This window comes from Micropterus salmoides, unplaced genomic scaffold (assembly GCF_014851395.1).
Source record: "Micropterus salmoides isolate LMB-PRFRI ecotype aquatic unplaced genomic scaffold, ASM1485139v1 Ms_hic_scaffold_347, whole genome shotgun sequence".
NCBI classification, from domain to species: Eukaryota; Metazoa; Chordata; class Actinopteri; order Centrarchiformes; family Centrarchidae; genus Micropterus; species Micropterus salmoides.
In genome coordinates, this window is record NW_024042784.1 from 7,411 (window position 1) to 27,181 (window position 19,771).

The 19,771-nt window shown below is 39.4% G+C and overlaps 1 protein-coding gene across 1 annotated transcript; it reads right to left on the reverse strand.

Annotated features, from left to right (window-relative positions):
- Positions 1-2,502: 2,502 nt before the first annotated feature.
- Positions 2,503-6,568, reverse strand: LOC119884459 (neuromedin-U receptor 1-like). The gene is made up of 2 exons (XM_038694866.1): positions 5,633-6,568; positions 2,503-2,888 (listed from the first exon to the last, which is right to left on the reverse strand). Exons 1-2 carry the CDS (start codon positions 6,552-6,554, stop codon positions 2,503-2,505), a joined length of 1,308 nt encoding a protein of 435 aa, XP_038550794.1. The 5' UTR covers positions 6,555-6,568.
- Between the last annotated feature and the right edge of the window lie 13,203 nt (positions 6,569-19,771).

The window sequence follows — 19,771 nt, forward strand, 5'->3', positions numbered from 1 at the left end:
AACTCAGCAGCAACAACACACAGCACTCACCAGAAGTTAGCATAGCCACGACAGTGACTTCAGCATTGTGTAAATAAGCCACATTAAAACCACAATTTATTGATCAATCAAATGTAACACTTCATAAGGCTGTATTGTATTCATAACACAAGGTATGGGCTTTGAAAAGCTGTGCTACAATGTGTAGATTGACATCTGCTGCTTATGATCACCCTGTACCTGTATTTTTGCAGATAACTGATCAGTTTTTTGATTAACATACAGTGTAAAGCACTGTCAGAGCTGGAAAATGAAAAACCTTTTACAGCAGTCTGACAATCATTGCTCGCAGTTCTCTGCGCTGGGATCAGCTTGTCATGTTACTGTTATAATGGTCATTGTGACTGGTAAGAATGCATTGCTATTTTTGTTTTATTATGTGTTCATAACAATATGAAATCATAACTGAATAGATTGTCTGTATGGCTGTTCAAAATATGTGATTATATAATATACATCCCAAACACATTGGAGGCTGATTTGTGCAGTTACACAATTTATTATATTATAATAAATTTACATTATATATTACATACTAGGGTGAAAAAACTTACACTTATTTAATGTTAATAAATCAGAATTCAGACTAGCAGAGTGAAAATCATGTGGTTTAGGGATTTGTGAAGAATAAAAATAATGATAATTACTTAATAACCTGCATCACCATCCTGATAAGTTAGCGTCAGAAGTCTAGCTAGAACACAAAGTAAGCTAGTTGAGCTAATTATAAGCTAGTTGTAAGGTAGTTAATGCTAAAGGTAGATATTCTTTTTAATCCCACATCTGTGGTGGATGTGTCAAAATCAGGTCATATGACTTCCTCAAACATGTGGGCATGTATCCATGTAGCCTACTATATGTGTATAGCAAGCTGTGTGAATCGATCACGACTGTGACTTTTTATATGTATTTTCTGAATAGAAACTGAAAGTTAAGAAAAAACGGCAATGGAAAAAGTGAAAAATTGGGCTGGCCTTTCAAAGTCAATACTTATGTGAAGTAATTAGTTTGGTCTGTCCATCAGTCTTCCTGCTGTCCAGAGCAGAACAACACTACAGGCCAGACTGCCATGGAGGGTGCTGTGGATAATTCATGAACTTCCCTTTGGTACCACCAAAAACCCATTAGTAGCCCTGCCCTTGACATATAAGGGTCTAAGAATAACAAAATCATGATTATGGTGGACATTTTATTTATCGCTTTCTATTGTGGGGTGTGATGGACAGTGCAGCCCCTAGTGGTGCTAACTAGCAGAGTTTCAGGAGCGGGACCACACATCAACCACGTCATCGCCAGCATTTCCATAAATACCCACACATCCCAACTCCTCTTCTTCGCTCTCGTATTCTGCACCCCCCCCCCCTTTCTCTGTCCTGCCTCCTGATCTTCCTCTACCTCTCCATAGGGTTATAAGGGGGTCCGATTTCTCTATCGTAGCTTCCCCACAACGCTTCTAAATTCTATTCAGCAACTAAAAGCCTCTTACATCTTCTGTTTCGATCATCAATAAATCACTTAATTGTACCTGTTGATTGTGTGGTCCTTGCTAGTGAAGGGGATGCTAATGAATTTTAGACTGGTCTTGTTAGAGCATAGGCAATGCTAGATTTGAACTGTAAGTCACAGCAGGACAGACGTTTTTTTACAAATAGTATTTATAGTTTATCTTAGCATACATAGTAGCTGTCAGATAGGCTTTCCAATGCAATACTGCTGGTTAACCCTGAAAGTGTAGTCCATCATATCTTCCATTATATAATTTAAAAGCATTTGAAAATTAATTTCATTAGAAATTCATTTCAACTCATGCTGTCTTCCATAGCGAAAGATAACAGCAAAGTACACTGTAAACCATAAAAAAGCATTAAGACATTTAGCAGTAATTACTTGAACACAAACATTACTGTAAGCAGTACACATGACTGACAAGCTTTTTTGTTATCTTTGGGGCCATTTCTATAGATTATATATCCGTACAGAACAATACAAGTGAAAAGAATATGTCATTAATAATACAAGTCATTTGATATAAACTACATATTACTATACAGTGTGTATTTCCCATTACACCATGGATGATTACAGTAGCAGGATCGGAATAAAATAAGACATTCACTTTTCCATATTATATCATATATCCATCCATCATCATCTTATTTACACTTGGTCCCTTTTTAATTTTTTCTTTTTAATCCTCTGACTTTTTTATACTCTCTAGTTAACCCAGGCACACATTCCTACACTGCATGAGTTATGTGTGAAGTTTGCAAAAGCAGCATAGGAACACTTACACTGTAATCTGACATCTTTTTTTTTCTTCCAGTCCAACTATTTTAGGTATTTAGCTAATATGACTGTTCAGTGTGGATGTTGATGACAGTTGATGGATGCAGTGGCTCTGAGCGTCTTTATAAACACCTACCAACAATAACAATCCCCCCCCTGACATAACCTTTAAGTTTTTTAACATGTAAAACTGGTCTCATCTTTCATCTTCACTTCTGCATCTTCTGCCTCGGCATCAACGACAGCGGCACCGTTGCTAAGCGGCACATCACTCAGGGTGCTGCGGAGCGTCACCCGGGTAACACTGAGTGAGTGTTTTCTCGGAGTGATGTGATGTGGCCGGTGGCACATGACCTCCTTGAACATTTCTCTGAAACGTGTGGACATGAGGTTGTACAGGATTGGGTTGACTGCTGAGCTGAGGTAGAAAAACACTCCGGAGATGATGTGCACGTACTGGAAGACTTCCAGGTGGCTGTCAGTCCAGTTATTGATGAAACTCCACATGAGACGGTCAGTGTGAAATGGGGCCCAGCAGAGCCCAAAAACAATCACTAAAACAACTGGAAAAACAGTGAGAGAAAGAGAAAAAATGAGACAATGAGAGTAATGGGTAGAGGAGATTTTAATAGCGGCACATTGATTGATGTTGCCAACATGCTCTATCTGTTCTCAATTAAATTGTCCTTCTGGTTCTGTGCGTCAGTGATGCAGAGATATTCTGTCCTAGGCATGCTGCCTTTGATTTAGTTATATATTAAATAAATCTTTAGATTCATGATTCATCTGTCTTATATATCATTAGTGGGCCCCAGTCCTCATCCTTAACACTTCTCCTGGTTTTGGAGTGGCCTTCACAAAAGAGCTGGGTGAATTAAACACCAGTCATGACTTGAACACATAATCAGATATAATCAGATATACCCAAAAGTCTACATTTTCATCTCTCTAATAAAAGTAATTGTGCATTTTTCTTGAAGGAGACTTGTAACCATACCCAGTAAGCATACCCTATGCACTGAACTGATTGGTCCAGTACATACACTTTAGCTTGTGAGATGTCTGACTGTGAGGTTAGAGGTAAAAAAAAATTGTCACATCATACACACCAAAATTTCCAATGTAACACAATATGTGGTGTGACTTTGAATGCAAATGTAGGAAGTATTTATATATTTTTCTGTTCTAGTCCATGAACCTCGTTTCAGTAGCCCATTTGTCCCCTGGTTCCCTAGCACCTGACACAGTGGCATTACCCCTGAATACCCCACCCTGACCGGGAATCAAACCCATGATCACCTATACCAAAGTCAGTTGCATTAACCACTGGGCTATCCTGGCGCTAAACATCAGAGTCTCTGTCCAGAAGAGTGCAGTCCCAGTAAGATACTGCGCAGAACCCTCAAACTCCCAGGCCTCTGGTAGAGGAGCCAAGATTGAGGATGACACATACCACCCTGTAAGGTGTGAGGGGAATTTTATATATATATATATATATAAGCAGTAGCTCTGCTTTAATCTTGAGAAGCTGCAGAGCTGCAGTCTCTATTCATTCAACTTACACTGTAAATTTCCAGCTAAACTGAGGCTTTTTGAAGACCCTTTTCTCTCTCTCTCTCTCGCTCTCTCTCTCTCTTTCGCCTGTCATTCACCGGTCTTCTATGAGTTTTGCGTGCATGCCGACAACTACATGCACGTCGCGGTTCCTCGCGGGTCTGTTTCAAGTAGTTTAAAAACGATAAAATGTTCTTTGTGTGGTTCATCAACGGTGATAAGTTATCCGTAAGTCCCGCGAGGTGCAGACAACTCGGCACAACACAAGTGGGCTCCGTCTCTTCAGCAAGTGTTCCTCTTCCGCCACCACACACACACACACACACACACGCGCGCGCGCTACGTCTATACATGCGCACTGATGACCCAGGGTTAGGGTTACAATTTTGGATTTATTTACGCACTTTTAAAAACATTTATTGAAAGTTTTATTCTTTTTACATGTTTATTAACAGCATTAAACGCTGAAATATATGAAGCTTCGACTGTGAGACTGACAGTCGAATCAGGCTCAGCCCTATATATGTATATAAATTTCCAGTAAATTATCCCAACCCTAAATTCCTGTATTTGCCTTAATTTGTCCAGATTTTTTTTTGTTCTTCAAATTCAGTTAAACGCATTTTCTCTTTCAGTAGCCAGCTGATAAGGGGTGTGATTCAACTGAACACCTGCACCTGCACAGCCAAGCATCTAAATCAATGTCATAGTATTATGATAAGATAAAGGATAAGATTAATACCTTCACACAGTTTATGCATAATGCACCATGAAAGATCTTTACCTCTTCTTTTGCTTTCACTTTCACTTCTGAGCAATACAAAAGAACATGAGGGCTGTTTATATGATAGTATGTGACTACCCCTGTTAGATCTGAATGAGTCTATGTTTCATATGGAGGAAACCGGTTAATATAGTCAGTTATGTTTGGGGGAATGCCTCATGGATTACACTTTTAACAACATATACATAAGTGTTCCCACAGAAAATATCTAAAATGTTCACTTCTAACATATTTAAATATGTATTCCCAATGCCACAGATGGGTACAGCAATTGTATCTAATTGAAGTATGTGAAACCGTGCAATGAGCCGCAATATACATAATAATGATAATTTATTTATCTTTTCTTCTAGGTCACAGTTTATTAATTATTGTTTAATTGATGCTCAATTTTTGATCAATCAATTCATTTTTAAGTTTATAAAATGTGAGGGTAAAAAAGCGAAAAGGTCCATCACAAGTCCTGAAAGTGATGTTTTCAAATTACTTGCTTTGTCTAATAAATCAACAATCCAGACTGAAAGACGTTCAATTTAGAATAATATGAGACAGAAAAAAGCAGCAAAACCTCACATTAAGAAGCTGTAAGCAGAGAACTTTCGGCAGTATTTTATAAATGACTTGAAATATTATCAAAAATGTATTAACTATCAAAATTGTTCATCATTACTTTTATCTTGACAAAGCGATTGACAAATCATTACAGTACTATATTTATTTGAGAAAATTTCTTGCTGGGCTCCCCATGGCTTTCCTTGCGAGGGATTTGCTGCGTCTTAAAGAAAATATATTAGACCCAATGACTCCGCCCAGTTTCAACAGTTAGGTGGTGGAGCCTTCTCTCTTTTATTATCTAGCCTTTAAGAAGTACGCCCTCAGGAGCAGGTCTGGGCTTTGAGGTGACTTTGCGTCACTTTGTTGTGCGGGCTGAGAAAATGAAGACCGTTTGATGGAGCGTTTGATACTCACACAACATTTTAGTGACCTGCCGGCGACGTGCCTTCTGCTGCTGTGTTCTGATGTTACAGAAGCTGTCCTGTCCAAAGCCTGACTTCGCCTTCAGTGCCTGATGCATCTTCTCCCGCTTCAGCTGTAGCCCAATGAGCATATAGAGAGCACTGATGGTGAGCATGGGCAGAAAGAAAAATAGCAAGGTGGTCACCTGGATGGTCGCGTTGTACATCCATTGCGGTTTCACCACCGTGCAGGTCGCTGACTCAGGGATCTCCACATTGATGTTCCCGGAAGGGCCGGAGGAGAGCCTGTGAAGGATGTCAATCCCATGCAGACTTGTGTTTGGCAAAGCACACAACACAGAGACACCCCACACTGTAAGGATGACCCGCTTGGCATGGGTGCGCGTTACCACATACTTTGCACGTAGCGGGTGCACCACAGCAATGTAACGCTCTACGCTTAGTGCTGTCACATTGAGGATAGACGCCAAGCAAACTGTCTCGAATAGGAACGTTTTAAAGTAGCAGCCGCCCTTGCCCAGGAGGAATGGGTAGTTCTGCCACAGCTCATACAGCTCTAATGGCATGCCGAGAAGCAGTACCAGCAGATCAGACACTGCCAGACTGAACAAGTAGTAGTTTGTTGGCGTCCACATCACTTTGTTGCGTACAATGACAGTGCACGTCAGCAAATTCCCCACCACACCTACCATGAAGATGACAAGGTAGAAGAGGCAAACGGGAAGGAACACAGTCGATCGACGAGGCCCCAGGTATTTCTCCAGGTACTTCTCTAGTGTCAGACATGCATCTTCCAGACTGATGTGGCTTCCGTTCACGCCAGAGGTCAGATTGGTGCAGGTTTCCCCTGGAGGACAAAGCCACTCGCCTTTTTCATCCGTTAGATCAAAAGAGCAGTTGTAAGAAGCCGACATCCTGCTCAAGTAGTCTCGCTATCTGAGAAAAAGAAAAGATGAAGCAGTTGGTATTAAATGCCGTTTTAAAGTTTTGAACACTCACAGGAGAATAATGATTAGAGGGTAATCATATACAAACAGGATCTCTAATTATATTTGAACAGGAGTCAAAGTTTTGTTGAATGCTGCAAATGTGCAAGTATCAGCACAAATGAGTAAGGAGTTGTTTCACATCATGACAGTCATCTCTCATCATGTTTCCTGACCAATTCCCAAAACTCTGAATTACAGTGCCTTGCGAAAGTATTCGGCCCCCTTGAACTTTTCGAACCTTTTGCCACATTTCAGGCTTCAAACATAAAGATATAAAACTGTAATTTTTTGTGAAGAACCAACAACAAGTGGGACACAATCATGAAGTGGAACGAATTATTACTTATTATTCAGCCCCCTTAAGTTAATACTTTGTAGCGCCACCTTTTGCTGCGATTACAGCTGTAAGTCGCTTGGGGTACGTCTCTATCAGTTTTGCCCATTCCTCCTTGCAAAACAGCTCGAGCTCAGTGAGGTTGGATGGAGAGCGTTTGTGAACAGCAGTTTTCAGTTCTTTCCACAGATTCTCGATTGGATTCAGGTCTGGACTTTGACTTGGCCATTCTAACACCTGGATATGTTTATTTGTGAACCATTCCAGTGTAGATTTTGCTTTATGTTTTGGATCATTGTCTTGTTGGAAGACAAATCTCCGTCCCAGTCTCAGGTCTTTTGCAGACTCCATCAGGTTTTCTTCCAGAATGGTCCTGTATTTGGCTCCATCCATCTTCCCATCAATTTTAACCATCTTCCCTGTCCCTGCTGAAGAAAAGCAGGCCCAAACCATGATGCTGCCACCACCATGTTTGACAGTGGGGATGGTGTGTTCAGGGTGATGAGCTGTGTTGCCTTTACGCCAAACATAACGTTTTGCATTGTTGCCAAAAAGTTCGATTTTGGTTTCATCTGACCAGAGCACCTTCTTCCACATGTTTGGTGTGTCTCCCAGGTGGCTTGTGGCAAACTTTAAACGAGACTTTTTATGGATATCTTTAAGAAATGGCTTTCTTCTTGCCACTCTTCCATAAAGGCCAGATTTGTGCAGTATACGACTGATTGTTGTCCTATGGACAGAGTCTCCCACCTCAGCTGTAGATCTCTGCAGTTCATCCAGAGTGATCATGGGCCTCTTGGCTGCGTCTCTGATCAGTCTTCTCCTTGTATGAGCTGAAAGTTTAGGGGGACGGCCGGGTCTTCGTAGATTTGCAGTGGTCTGATACTCCTTCCATTTCAATATTATCGCTTGCACAGTGCTCGTTGGGATGTTTAAAGCTTGGGAAATCCTTTTGTATCCAAATCCGGCTTTAAACTTCTCCACAACAGTATCTCGGACCTGCCTGGTGTGTTCCTTGTTCTTCATGATTCTCTCTGTGCTTTAAACGGACCTCTGAGACTATCACAGAGCAGGTGCATTTATACGGAGACTTGATTTCACACAGGTGGATTCTATTTACCATCATTAGTCATTTAGGTCAACATTGGATCATTCAGAGATCCTCACTGAACTTCTGGAGAGAGTTTGCTGCACTGAAAGTAAAGGGGCTGAATAATTTTGCACGCCCAATTTTTCAGTTTTTTATTTGTTAAAAAGGTTTGAAATATCCAATAAATTTCGTTCCACTTCATAATTGTGTCCCACTTGTTGTTGATTCTTCACAAAAAATTACAGTTTTATATCTTTATGTCTGAAGCTTGAAATGTGGCAAAAGGTCGAAAAGTTCAAGGGGGCCGAATACTTTCGCAAGGCACTGTAGATTAGCTATGATTGCTGTTTCTGCCAATGAGTTTTGAATTCACTTCTGACAATGAACAGAAGACTGACTGAAGCTTGAATTGCTATCTGTTTCCTGCCCTTGTGGTGGAGCTCAAAATCTTCACAGGCCTTGCCCCGGTGCTTCATTAAACACAAAAATGCAGTATTTTTTAATGAGAGGTGCCATAATGGGAGACCAAAGCAGAGCTGAAAAGAGAGGGAATATTAGATTTACATTCGCCTGAAACAATAATCCAAATGAATACTGATGTTGCTCAGTGCCAGTGTGAAGTGGCCAAAGTTTTTCTTAAAACAGCTGGGCACTGTAGTTTTTAGCACACACATTTTGGACAACAATGACACAACAGAATGAGCTATTGCATATCAGGCTTCAGGTAGAAAGGGTCAATTATTAATTTGAATGGATTTTTGAATTAATTTATTTTTAGTTTTGGTCTTTTCATGGGATATATTGATAATAAAAAAAATAATATCACCACATTTATGCTTTAACCTATTTGAACTGTCAATGGAAATGTTTCAGGGACAGGAGCACAGCAAAATTGGGGTCATTAACAGGGGGAGGCTTTGGGAAAAGAGCAATCATGAAGACTGCAATAAAAGGTCTTCTGTAGTATTCTTTACTCCATTACCTCAATCTTCCACAGTGGGTGAAGAGTGGGAGTGAAGTGGCAGGGCTTCATTCCCTTTGAAGGCTGCAGTACAATATGAATGGCACTGTCACCGTTCTGATTTTGTTTCCCAATCGGGAGATCCATTCTAATAATTGTACAGCATGTACTCGCAGCACTGAGTCACTAGATTAAAGTGGCCCAGGATGCTAGGTGTACTAGTATTATGTACCTTTTGTCACATCCTGTTGAGCCAAATTCATCTTTTTCATATTTAAGTTTTTGTTTATCCAGGGCGCATTTACTGAGAAAACACAGTTATACACATTTACACCTGGAAGTTGCCCAGTACACGGTCTGATCTGTTGGCATTAAAGCAGCTGTACTGTAAATTGGTTAAAGGAATAGTTCAGCATTGTGGGAAATGTGTGAAATCTGTATAAAACTATACAAAGAAAATGGGACATAAAAAAATCAGAGAGTGGATGACAAATTGGTATTTTTACACTTAATTATACATGAGAGATAACATTTTATTTGGTGAGCTTTGAGGTGCAGGTGGGATTTGTTACCTTTGAACCAGTCTCGCGGTTTCCCCCTGTATCTGGTGTTTGTGCTAAGATAAGCCAACTGGCTGCTGGCTATAGCCCCATATTTCCCCAAAATGTCAAACTATTCCTTCAAGGCCACCTCAACAATAATAATGAGGTCCATGCTTTTTCACTACCCTGACCAGATTCATCCTGCCAGTCTAGGGATCAAACCCGCAAACTTTCTGTAGCCTTTAGGCCACTGCTTGTGTATTACAGTGACAGATCAGCAGATTCTCATTGCCAGCAGTGTGTCCTTGAGAAGTATTGTACCTGCTGTTCAAAGGAACACACATCAGAAAGCAGTGACTCATTACTTATAATCTTTGTATGCTTTTGAATTTCCGGTCGAAGGAAAATGATTTGGTAATAATTGTGTTTCTGGGTGAAGGGCTTTGTGAGACCTTGAACAAGATGAAAGTTAACATCTGTCATGTTAATTCCATCATTAAATGACTGTTTGCATGGAAAGGAATTTTGCAAAATGATTTGTTTGTAAATTCATAACATAAAGGAAATTTGATTGTGCTTTACAGAGGAACATCTGGGAAAGATTTACAAAGGGATGTTACATGATTCCATTATGAAGTGGTGGGTAGTGTTTTTTGTTGGTAATTCTCACTCTCATGGTGGTTTACCATTGAAACCAGGAGTGAATGAACTGTTTCACTTGATGAGAGCAGATTTGTTTTTTTTTTGTGAAAGGTGAAGAGCGTCCACCCAGCGAGGCTCTGGGTTGGCCACATCCACGCTACCTCCACTTATGCTAATGTGTCTATTTGCACAATTAACAAACAGCAAGTTGTTAAAAATCTAATCAAAAGCAACACAAGCTAATGTTTTCATTTATAGTTCACAAAGGGTCCTCTTGCACAGTATGCATTCCTGGATATTAAATGTTCATCTGCAATTTTCTGTAGTGGTCCTAGTAATATTTGTTCTTACTGAAGCATGACACATGACATGGTTAAGCTATGTTTGAGACTGACAACATATTGAAATACTGAATATTTTTTAAAACAATTTGATTCTGCTGCCAAAATATTCCAGTATTACATTAATATATTACACAAATGTAGATCTCTTCCTTGAATCACTTAAAAATTAAAATAATAGTATTGTATTAGTAGAAGTATTAAGACAGCCTATCATTTTTAAATAACTTCTTTTGTTTTAAATGCAAGAATCATATATAAAAGCACGTCTTCTGATGCTGAGCCAAAACTTAGTTACAACAGTCATTGTCCTAAAACTAATGATAGATAATGGCTGTCTGGGAAAGAATTGGGCACCGATGGAAATCTTTAATGTAAGGTAGTAGATAATATATTGTCAATCTCCAGGGGGAGAGCCATTCTCTGCTTTTGAATGCAGCTGAACTGCAGTTCTATGCTCTGGAACAGAACACATGAAAATGACAAAACACAAGCAAATTAAGAAAATATTTTCCTCAACTTCACATCAGATGGGCGGCATTTTGGGAAGCACGCTCCCTATATACAAAATACAACAAATACAGAAATGTACTGCAAATAGACAAGAACATGTTTACTAGCTTGCAATATTTGCTTGTTCCCAGAATACTTCCTTCCTTAAGTTAATCCCATAAACAACTACTAATTTGTGTAATTTACACAATCTCTTCTAGTGTGAATCTATACGTAATCATAATGCTGCCTATTTGACCCTCCTATGCTTAAAAACATATTGATGAGGACAAAAAATGATTTCACTGCCAAATTGTTTCCTAAATTCTGTGTTGTCTGTTTTCATTTTTCTAAATTCTGTGTTTTACAATTTTAACAATTCAATAAGACAAAACATTTAATCAGTCTATGTGCAATTATTTATGGGGACAGTTCACAATGAATGTATTGTTGCAATACTTGTACAGTGAATTGTCCCTTATTAAATAGGTTATTATTTGATTACTGACAATTTCTTCCCACTTAACTTCTGCAGGAAAGCCTCCAGATGCTTGACGTGGATTTTTACGGAAAATCTGACTCCACCCACACAGTCACAAAGTCTTCAATGAGCTTGTCTTGTCTTTCATTTGCCGATGTTGTACTTTTGAGAGTTTGTTGAAGTGATGAGCTCTAGCAAACACGCTGACTTTGATATGACCATGTGTGTGTGTGTCTGCCCTCGGTGAAACACCGACAGAGAGCAGAGGAGAGAAGCAGGCTGCTCGTAAATGACAAGTAGATGAAAACAAAACAGCAGTATAGTTTTTCTGTTTGTTTAGCTGTGTGCTGTGAAAAAGACTCTTTCAATGGAAAGCTACATTTTGGCAGATTCCGCGACATTCCGCATTTAACAGCTAATTCCATTTTTATTATTCTGTGATTCTATCCGCGTTCATCGCGTAAATCACAAGGCCCTAGGTTTAATGCAGGGAACCTTTCTGCACACTGCAGAAATGTCTCTCCTACTGTCTTAGTAGCCTAGTCTACTTTACAGTCTAGTAGTACAGTAGTGTTCTGTAGTTTTTTCAAATTCCTTTTTTATAAACTTTTCCTTTGAATTGGCGTGCTCCCGCGAGGTTAAGTAATTAATTAATTGTTAATTAGTAGTTTGAATGGAGGACTATATAGTAGATAATAATGATTAACTAGACCACTGACTGGGAGATAATATGTTAATGAATCCTCAGGTAATGATTTCTTCATAAATATCTGTGAATCGACCTAGTGACCAGCATCTGTGAAAGCAGCTCTCACTCACTCACAGAAATCAATATCTGGTCTACAACCGCTGACCACCTTGTCCCTCTTCACAATGATGACGACAAAGATGATTTGCTTTTCTGGTAACTGTCATTTTCTTTTACATTGTACAGTTATATTTGTTTTTTCATATTTGGCATTGTTACAAAGTTAAAAGCAGAAGGAGGTAAGAGAGTCTGACATTCAAGATGACATTCAACCAAGGTCCTATTTGTGTTTTAACTCAGGATATATTACTTACTTTGTATGAATTTTGGCTGAATGAGTGACCAGGACACTTGGGGATTTTGATTTTCTGTAGATTCTGTACTCTAATGACTCTAATGTGGTTTTAGTTCAATTATTTTTTGTTCAATTACTTTTTCCCCGCAACCCTGTTATGCTCAACGTGGCAGTTGCTTGTACAGAAAGACACCACTTGGATAAATGAACGTGACAGACTAGACACACATTAAATTACAGCCTCAATGTTGTAGCCTAAGCCAATTACGTTGGTTTCACACACAAATATCACAATAACAGAAATGTCCAAGAATGTGCACTGTTCCTGATTTGAAACATCAATTTATCAAGTTATTTATTAACAACTTGAGGATATGATGTTTTTTTAAACAATTATTTTTTGATTGATTAAAACGTAACACTGTTGAAATAACCTTTGAATTGAATAGAAAGGTAAACAAAATATAATAAGTGAATAGATTTTGCTGATTACACCAATGATGAAGTGATTTTGATAATGGATAGTGGATATATACATTACAGTGATTTATCCCTGAACTCACAATATTTAGCTTCCAAAGAGCATACATCTTCTTACCTTTAATGTGTTCCTTTGTTAGTCCCAGGCGTAAACACAGATTATTGTCTTGCGTGGAGTGTGAACAATGTGCTGCTGTCTCAGTCTACTCTCATCCTGGTCTGTCGCTCTCTCCTCAAGCCTCACTCACAATCACAAACATACATACAGTATGCACGCTCTCTCTCTCTCTCTCTCTCTCTCCCCCCCCCCCCCCCCCCCCCCCCGTCATCCTCCCCGTCATCCTCCCTCACCACCACTCTCTCTATACTACACACATTTAGATACACACATTAAAAGATATTTAAACCTACATAATAAGTCTGCCCACACTTACAATTTCATTACTGTAAATGTAATATGGTAACAATATGAGCTGCCTTTCACATTGAGACAACACTCCTTCATTCATTCATTGTTGAGAAAAAAATACCTTCTGGGTATTGAGCTTCCAGTCTGAATGTCTTGATATCTGCTTCTACAGTCATTACAGTTTTTCACAATTGCGGTCACGGTCCAGGGCATGTAGAAAGTGTTTATTTGCGTATAGGAAACATTTTCCATGTTTACAGTTTTTCTCAATTGCTTATACACATTTCTTGAAATGATGCCTCTTTTTATCCAAACTCTAAACACAAATCCACAACTTCTCACCCAATTCCCTAAACATCCTATTTTCAGATCAAAATGAAGCTGTCCACTCAAAACCATTCAATCTTGCTGAAAAACCAAACTTTGCCCTCAGACATAATACCTCAAAAACACACACAATACAGTTTTACACACTGGTAAGATAAATACAAAACAATACTACAAAAACTGGTTATTATGTTGCTTTTGGTTCTCCCCCTCAAAAACTTTTTCACATGATGAACACAAAAGAAATAACAAATGGATACATCTGCACACGTTTTTTATTCCTTAGGGTACTGTACAGTACAACACACACAACAACAGAGATTCTTGTTCTCCACCTCCTCCTCCTCCCTCTACCTCTGACTCCTTCTCCACCTCCTAATCTTCCTCCAATCCCATCTCCTCATCCTCCAACTCCTCAGATGGATAGATAGTTATTATTTACTGCTAAAACACAACTGTTGGAAGGATTGTCATGAAATTTGGTAGTAAACATTCATGTTTCCCTCAGGATGAATTGTAATACCTTTTATTGACTGACTCAACATCTAGCGCCATCATCACATCAAAACTTTTGTAGTTTATCACTAAATAACTGCTAAACCAATGACATTCTCATAAACATTCTGTTTACTGCTAATTAGCAAATTATTGCATGCTAGCTAAAAACCCCACTGTGCCAATGTACAGAGCCCCTAGTGTGGCTGTAGACTTAGTCTTGTTACTCGATTAATGCAAACAGTTAGGGCTGTCACAGGGAAATAATTTCCCCTGCGGTAATTTGGTGGGTCTCAACAGCACGGTATGCGGTATTATTGCCATTTTTGATCAATGAAGTAATTTGGTGCCATATTGCACAGTAGGTGTGTCTGCGTCTGTCACCTCACTGCACAGCAAGTCGCTAACAGCAGCTTTCTGGTCCGAGCAAGCTAGCTGCTGGAGACAACAGGAGCAAACAGCTGGACCAAACTGGCCTCTGCTATACCTATTAACCTGCCACATCACCCCAAAGAAAATTATAGATAAAGATGACTTAAAAACATTCCTGGAGGTGTTTGAGAAGGTCATGACAACTTTTGGTTGACAAGTGAGTGGGATGTGAGGCTCTTTCTCCTGCCCTCACTTCTGGCAGGCTTTTCTTTCAGCACGCAGCCATCATCCAAAAGTCTGAGAAGCCTTCCAGACTACCTAGCCTGCACACCTCCAAACCATTATTATTTGTTTCTCCCTTCTGCTGCAATCCAGGAGCGATGGATGGCGGTGTACATGACATGGGCACCATGGGAAAGCGCATTCATTGGTAGACGTGGGGCAGATGACACCACCCTCTTACCCCAATCAGGAATAGCCTTACTGAGTACCAGTAAAGATCTAGTTAGATATCTGGTTAGATATTGTGGTTTGACAGATGCTGGCTATTTGCAATCAGTGATTCATGAATGCCTTGTGCAAACAGAGACCATGTTGGAGGTTATGTTCACACATAACCTATATTCACACATGTATCACATGCAGCACACATTTAATCAAGGGCTTGTTTTGCTCCCACCCTTCGCACGCTCTAATTTTTGGCTATAAAGAAGAAGCACGGTTGCAACAGGTGATACACAGCTGGCTGATGCTGCTCCTGTGGGAGAGAGGAAAGGGATGGAGAGTTTGGCAGAGTGCCCTCATGTATCTAATTTTCCCCTATTGATTTTCCATTGGAGCAGTCTCATACCAGTACACAACACTCAGTCATGATAGTCAGCATGTGAAACCTGGCAAAGTACGTGTTTTGACAAGAGATAGGCTGTGTTGGCTAAAATTGGGAAATGATTTTCAAGGCAGCTCATAATAAGCAAATGTGCCCGACCAATGCAAGTTCTTTGTCAGGCACATAGCATATGCTGTAAAGATGAATGGGTATCCATTAAAACAAGAGTTGTATTTATCATCCCCAGACAGATGGCCTGGTGGAGAGATTTAACAAAATACATAGAGGTAATTCAGTTCCTCGCCGTTCATTTCAAAACATGGACGGGACCAGTGGCTTACTTACTGTTGACTTCATAAATGAAGAGAGAAGCATTTGGGCCAGAGACCATAAAATCAGCTAATCTACGCTCAGACTGATTTGCTAAGAGTAAAACTGTAGAGGTGACAGTCCTATCATAGAACACAAGTCTAATTCTGTGTGTGGATTTACATCAGTCAATGGAACCATTGTGGCTGACAGCTGGGAGCAGCATCTGCAGGTGGCCAAGGGCAGGTGCTTGTGCTGTCATTTTGCCAGCATTGACAAGTAACCTAACTTATTAATTTGTTTAATTGAGCTGGCTCGATGACACAATGTATACACAAATCAACTGTTACTATTACTTCAATTACAGTATTTCTCTTGGGAGGGAGGCAGCGATGGCACAGTGATGCAGTTACTGTCAACTAGTAATTAGTGCCCATGTGTGTTTATCTTTCCTCCAGTGCAACATAAAGCTTCTCACGATGCACACCGGTAGCATGTCCCCTGAGCCAGAAAGGGCCAGTCTACCCTGCATAATAGTAGTGTCCCAAGTGTTTGATTTCTGTCCATGCTTGCCTTTTACAGTTGCTTAATTAACATTTTATTGTGAATAACCCATGTGAGTATGTGTGTTCTCCAGTGTCCAGTTGGAACAACACTTTTACACAGTACTTTTATTTTGAGAAGCAATCAACAACTAACATTTTGGGAGATATGGTTGTTTTGATCTGAGTCAATCATTATGTCTGGGTATCTAGTACAGGGTGATCCAAAATGCAAGTAGCATAGCTTTGCAGCTTTGTAGTTTTGTAGTTTTATAAGCTGGCCTAGCTCTGTCAAAAAGTAAAAAATATTCCTTCCAGCCACAGCAAAGAAAGTTTAATTTACACATTGTCTCTTCCTTATTTAACACATGGGAAAAAGAAATGTACAAGTAAGACTGTGTGCTGCAAGGTTTCGATTGATGGACAACTGTGAAAATTAAAGCTATAATCGGAAAGATTTTCATTTAAATAAATGTCTGTAAAGTCACAATATTTTACTAAATGAGGTAACACAATTGTGATTGAGCCTGTGGCCCACTGATGAGACGTATTGCAATGAACTGGGTGTCTGTGGTGGAAAATCCTGTATTAAGCTACTGCTAACTCAAACTGAACATTTGGTGCTGTTGCAGCTTCACATTAAAGGCATTTAACTGGCAAAACACGAGTTGACTTTTGTTATAAAGTAGTCATACAATGTGTTTATCACTGAGTTTAGCACTTACCAATATAGTTCATCAAAAATGTGTCTACAAAACAAAATTGATCATTTTTTGACAGCGGTTTAAAATATTGCAGGAAGAAATGGAACCAGAAGGAGCAGCCACAGTGAGCTGATAAATGAACAGTTACATGCGACGGGCTGCACACTTCCAACTCCTCAGTGTGGTAATCAAAATTCGCTGTGCCCTGCTGTTCGCAGACTCATGCCGTGTGCAGCATAAAATCAGATTACGTTTGCTCTCAGAATGATGGAAAAGGCCATTACTGCCTGATTTCTTTATTAAAACAATACCTGTATATTAAACCGCATGTGCTGTTACCACCAGTAACTACAGGTTGTCGCCAAATCAACCAGTACTGAAATCTTAAAGACTTTAAATTTGACCTTCTAACTCTTTGTAACTCATGATTTTGATTAAGTTTATGGGTTTTTTTCCACTTCAGATGCAGCTAAATAGCAGTTATTCCACAGTCTTGGAAAAGACTGTCTATCTCTACTGAATGCATGGAGAAGAAATATGATTGTGTTCCTCTGCCTCTGTTAAAGCTGGCAAACAAGTATTTTTGTCAAAATTCAAGATTGTTCCTTTAAATAGAATTAATAAGGAGTTTAAAATAGTTATTTAATTAAATCGGTATTTTGAAATTGCCTCATTTTGGCTTATCACACAGGCCAAATGGTTTGAAAAATGTGCTTTGTTGCAATATCAGTAGCTATCTCTAAATAAAATGTTATGTGACAGATGATGTAACACATTCAGGGATATCTTAAACAATGAGAGACAGCAATGTTTCTTCACTGCAAGTTATCTCTCTCTGTCTTGGCCCCCTCCTTAATCTGACTCTCATCCTATTTTCTATTTTATTTCCCCTTCTATCTTGCCAGCATGTACAGGGGAAGGAGGTGTCTCACAGCAGACAGAAAAATATATTTTCCTCATCTGAACCTAGTCCGATATATCTATTTCACATCAGAGAAAGCACAGCTCAAAATAACAGCACCAGACGATGAATAGATGTTGCTAAAATCTCATGATACGCCCAAACTTCTGCTTAATGCATTCATAAAACCTCAGCTGTGGCATTATGCACTGCAGATTAATTTTCCACTTTACATTCTTTCTTGTGCTGCTTTTGTCACACACGCTGTAACTGACTGGTTTATGTTAATGTGCCATCAGTGTATTTTAGTGATGTCCAGCTTTCCTTTTGAGTGTGTTAATAGTATTGTATTTAAATTTCAAGAACGTTTATTTGAAAAATTACATTCAAACTCAGGTGGCACCAAAAAATCTACAATGAGACACCTGAAAAGGTGAGTCTCATCAACAACACACACACAATACTTCATAGTATAGTACCATACATTGATATCATGCTGTTTTGGCAAATTTATGTAAAATATTTGTCACATGCGTATGTCATCTCCTCATGTATGAAAATAAAATAATGTAAAGTCACATTGTGTTTGGGTCTTAGCCATGCTAATGGCATAGTTCCAGGGATTGCACACATGGGAGAAATTTGCCTTCAGTACTTTCTGCCTGTTTCTTAAACCTAACCAAGTAGTGAGGCTTTCTAGCTGACCTTTGCTCTAGTGCCACTATCAGAATTGCATGTATATTTAAAGTACTTTTGAAGTGAATGCGGATCAAACGCTGGGACACGCACACACTGCAGCACATGCTTTACTGTGAGCATGTGCAAAAGTGTCCTTATAATCAATTTGTTTAAAAAGGGAGAAAATACACACAGTTAGTTGGAATCAATCTTACAAACTTCCAATCAGGAGTCCTGCACAGCACCAACTGAGCTTAACTTGCACACAAGTATACAAAGATTTGAAATAATTTGACTATGTTCTGGCCTGCCATGTAATGGCTTGAAAAAATTGGCCTGATGCCTGACTTATTTGCCAACCACTTCTCTAAGATGTTGGTGCATTGTTAGAATGTACCTAATTTTTACACACCCATTTTCGTGACTGCACCTGTGACAATTATCTATCTTTTTAATATTTGCAAAACTGTGTGCCTTGGTATTTTTTAGTTTATGACTTGACTGACTATGACTAGCCTCTCTCTTTTATTTTTTTGGTCTCATAAACCTGATCTTATTAATGTTTTTGATTGTTTACATTATTAAGATGCTGTTGTAAATAATCATTGACTCTGATTTAAACACTATTTAGGGCCTCTGAAAACAAAAATGATTTTGGAAGCATTCATTTTTACGATTTGTCAAGATGTTTTAAAGGTTCAGTGCGTAAGTTTTAGTGGCATCTGGTGGTGAGGGTTGTGAATTGCAACCAACGGCTTAGTCACCGCTCAGCCCTACCTGTGCAAGTGTGTGAGAAGCTATAGTGGCTCTGTCGGCTCTTGTGCTAAATAATATGTGTGGTCTTTGTTGGGAGTTGTACATGCGCAGTTCCCAGGTAAGGACTACTAGCCAATCAGAAGCAGAGAAGGGAGGGTCGTAAGAAACAAGGTAGTGTGATCCAAATCAAAGCCGCTTCAGACTGCAACCGTAACCTAGCAGATGGTATAAGTTACTCACAAGTCCACAACCACACTACATCATTGTTCCACATCTTAGCATCAGGACTAAGCGCTGAACTGTTGCCGGTGTTCTGACGATCTATGCTGCCTTCCCGAAAAATACCACCATAGTGCAAATTGATAGACTCGACTCTACTCGGCCCTGCTCCGTTTTCCGTTGCAGACAGTACCCAGA

Excerpts from the sequence above, each read along its gene's own strand:
- LOC119884459 (XM_038694866.1), bottom strand. The coding sequence starts at position 6,554 with ATGTCGGCTTCTTACAACTGCTCTTTTGATCTAACGGATGAAAAAGGC. Across the intron at positions 2,889-5,632 it reads GCAGGTCACTAAAATGTTGT|TTGTTTTAGTGATTGTTTTT; the intron begins GTGAGTATCAAA and ends CTGTTTTTCCAG.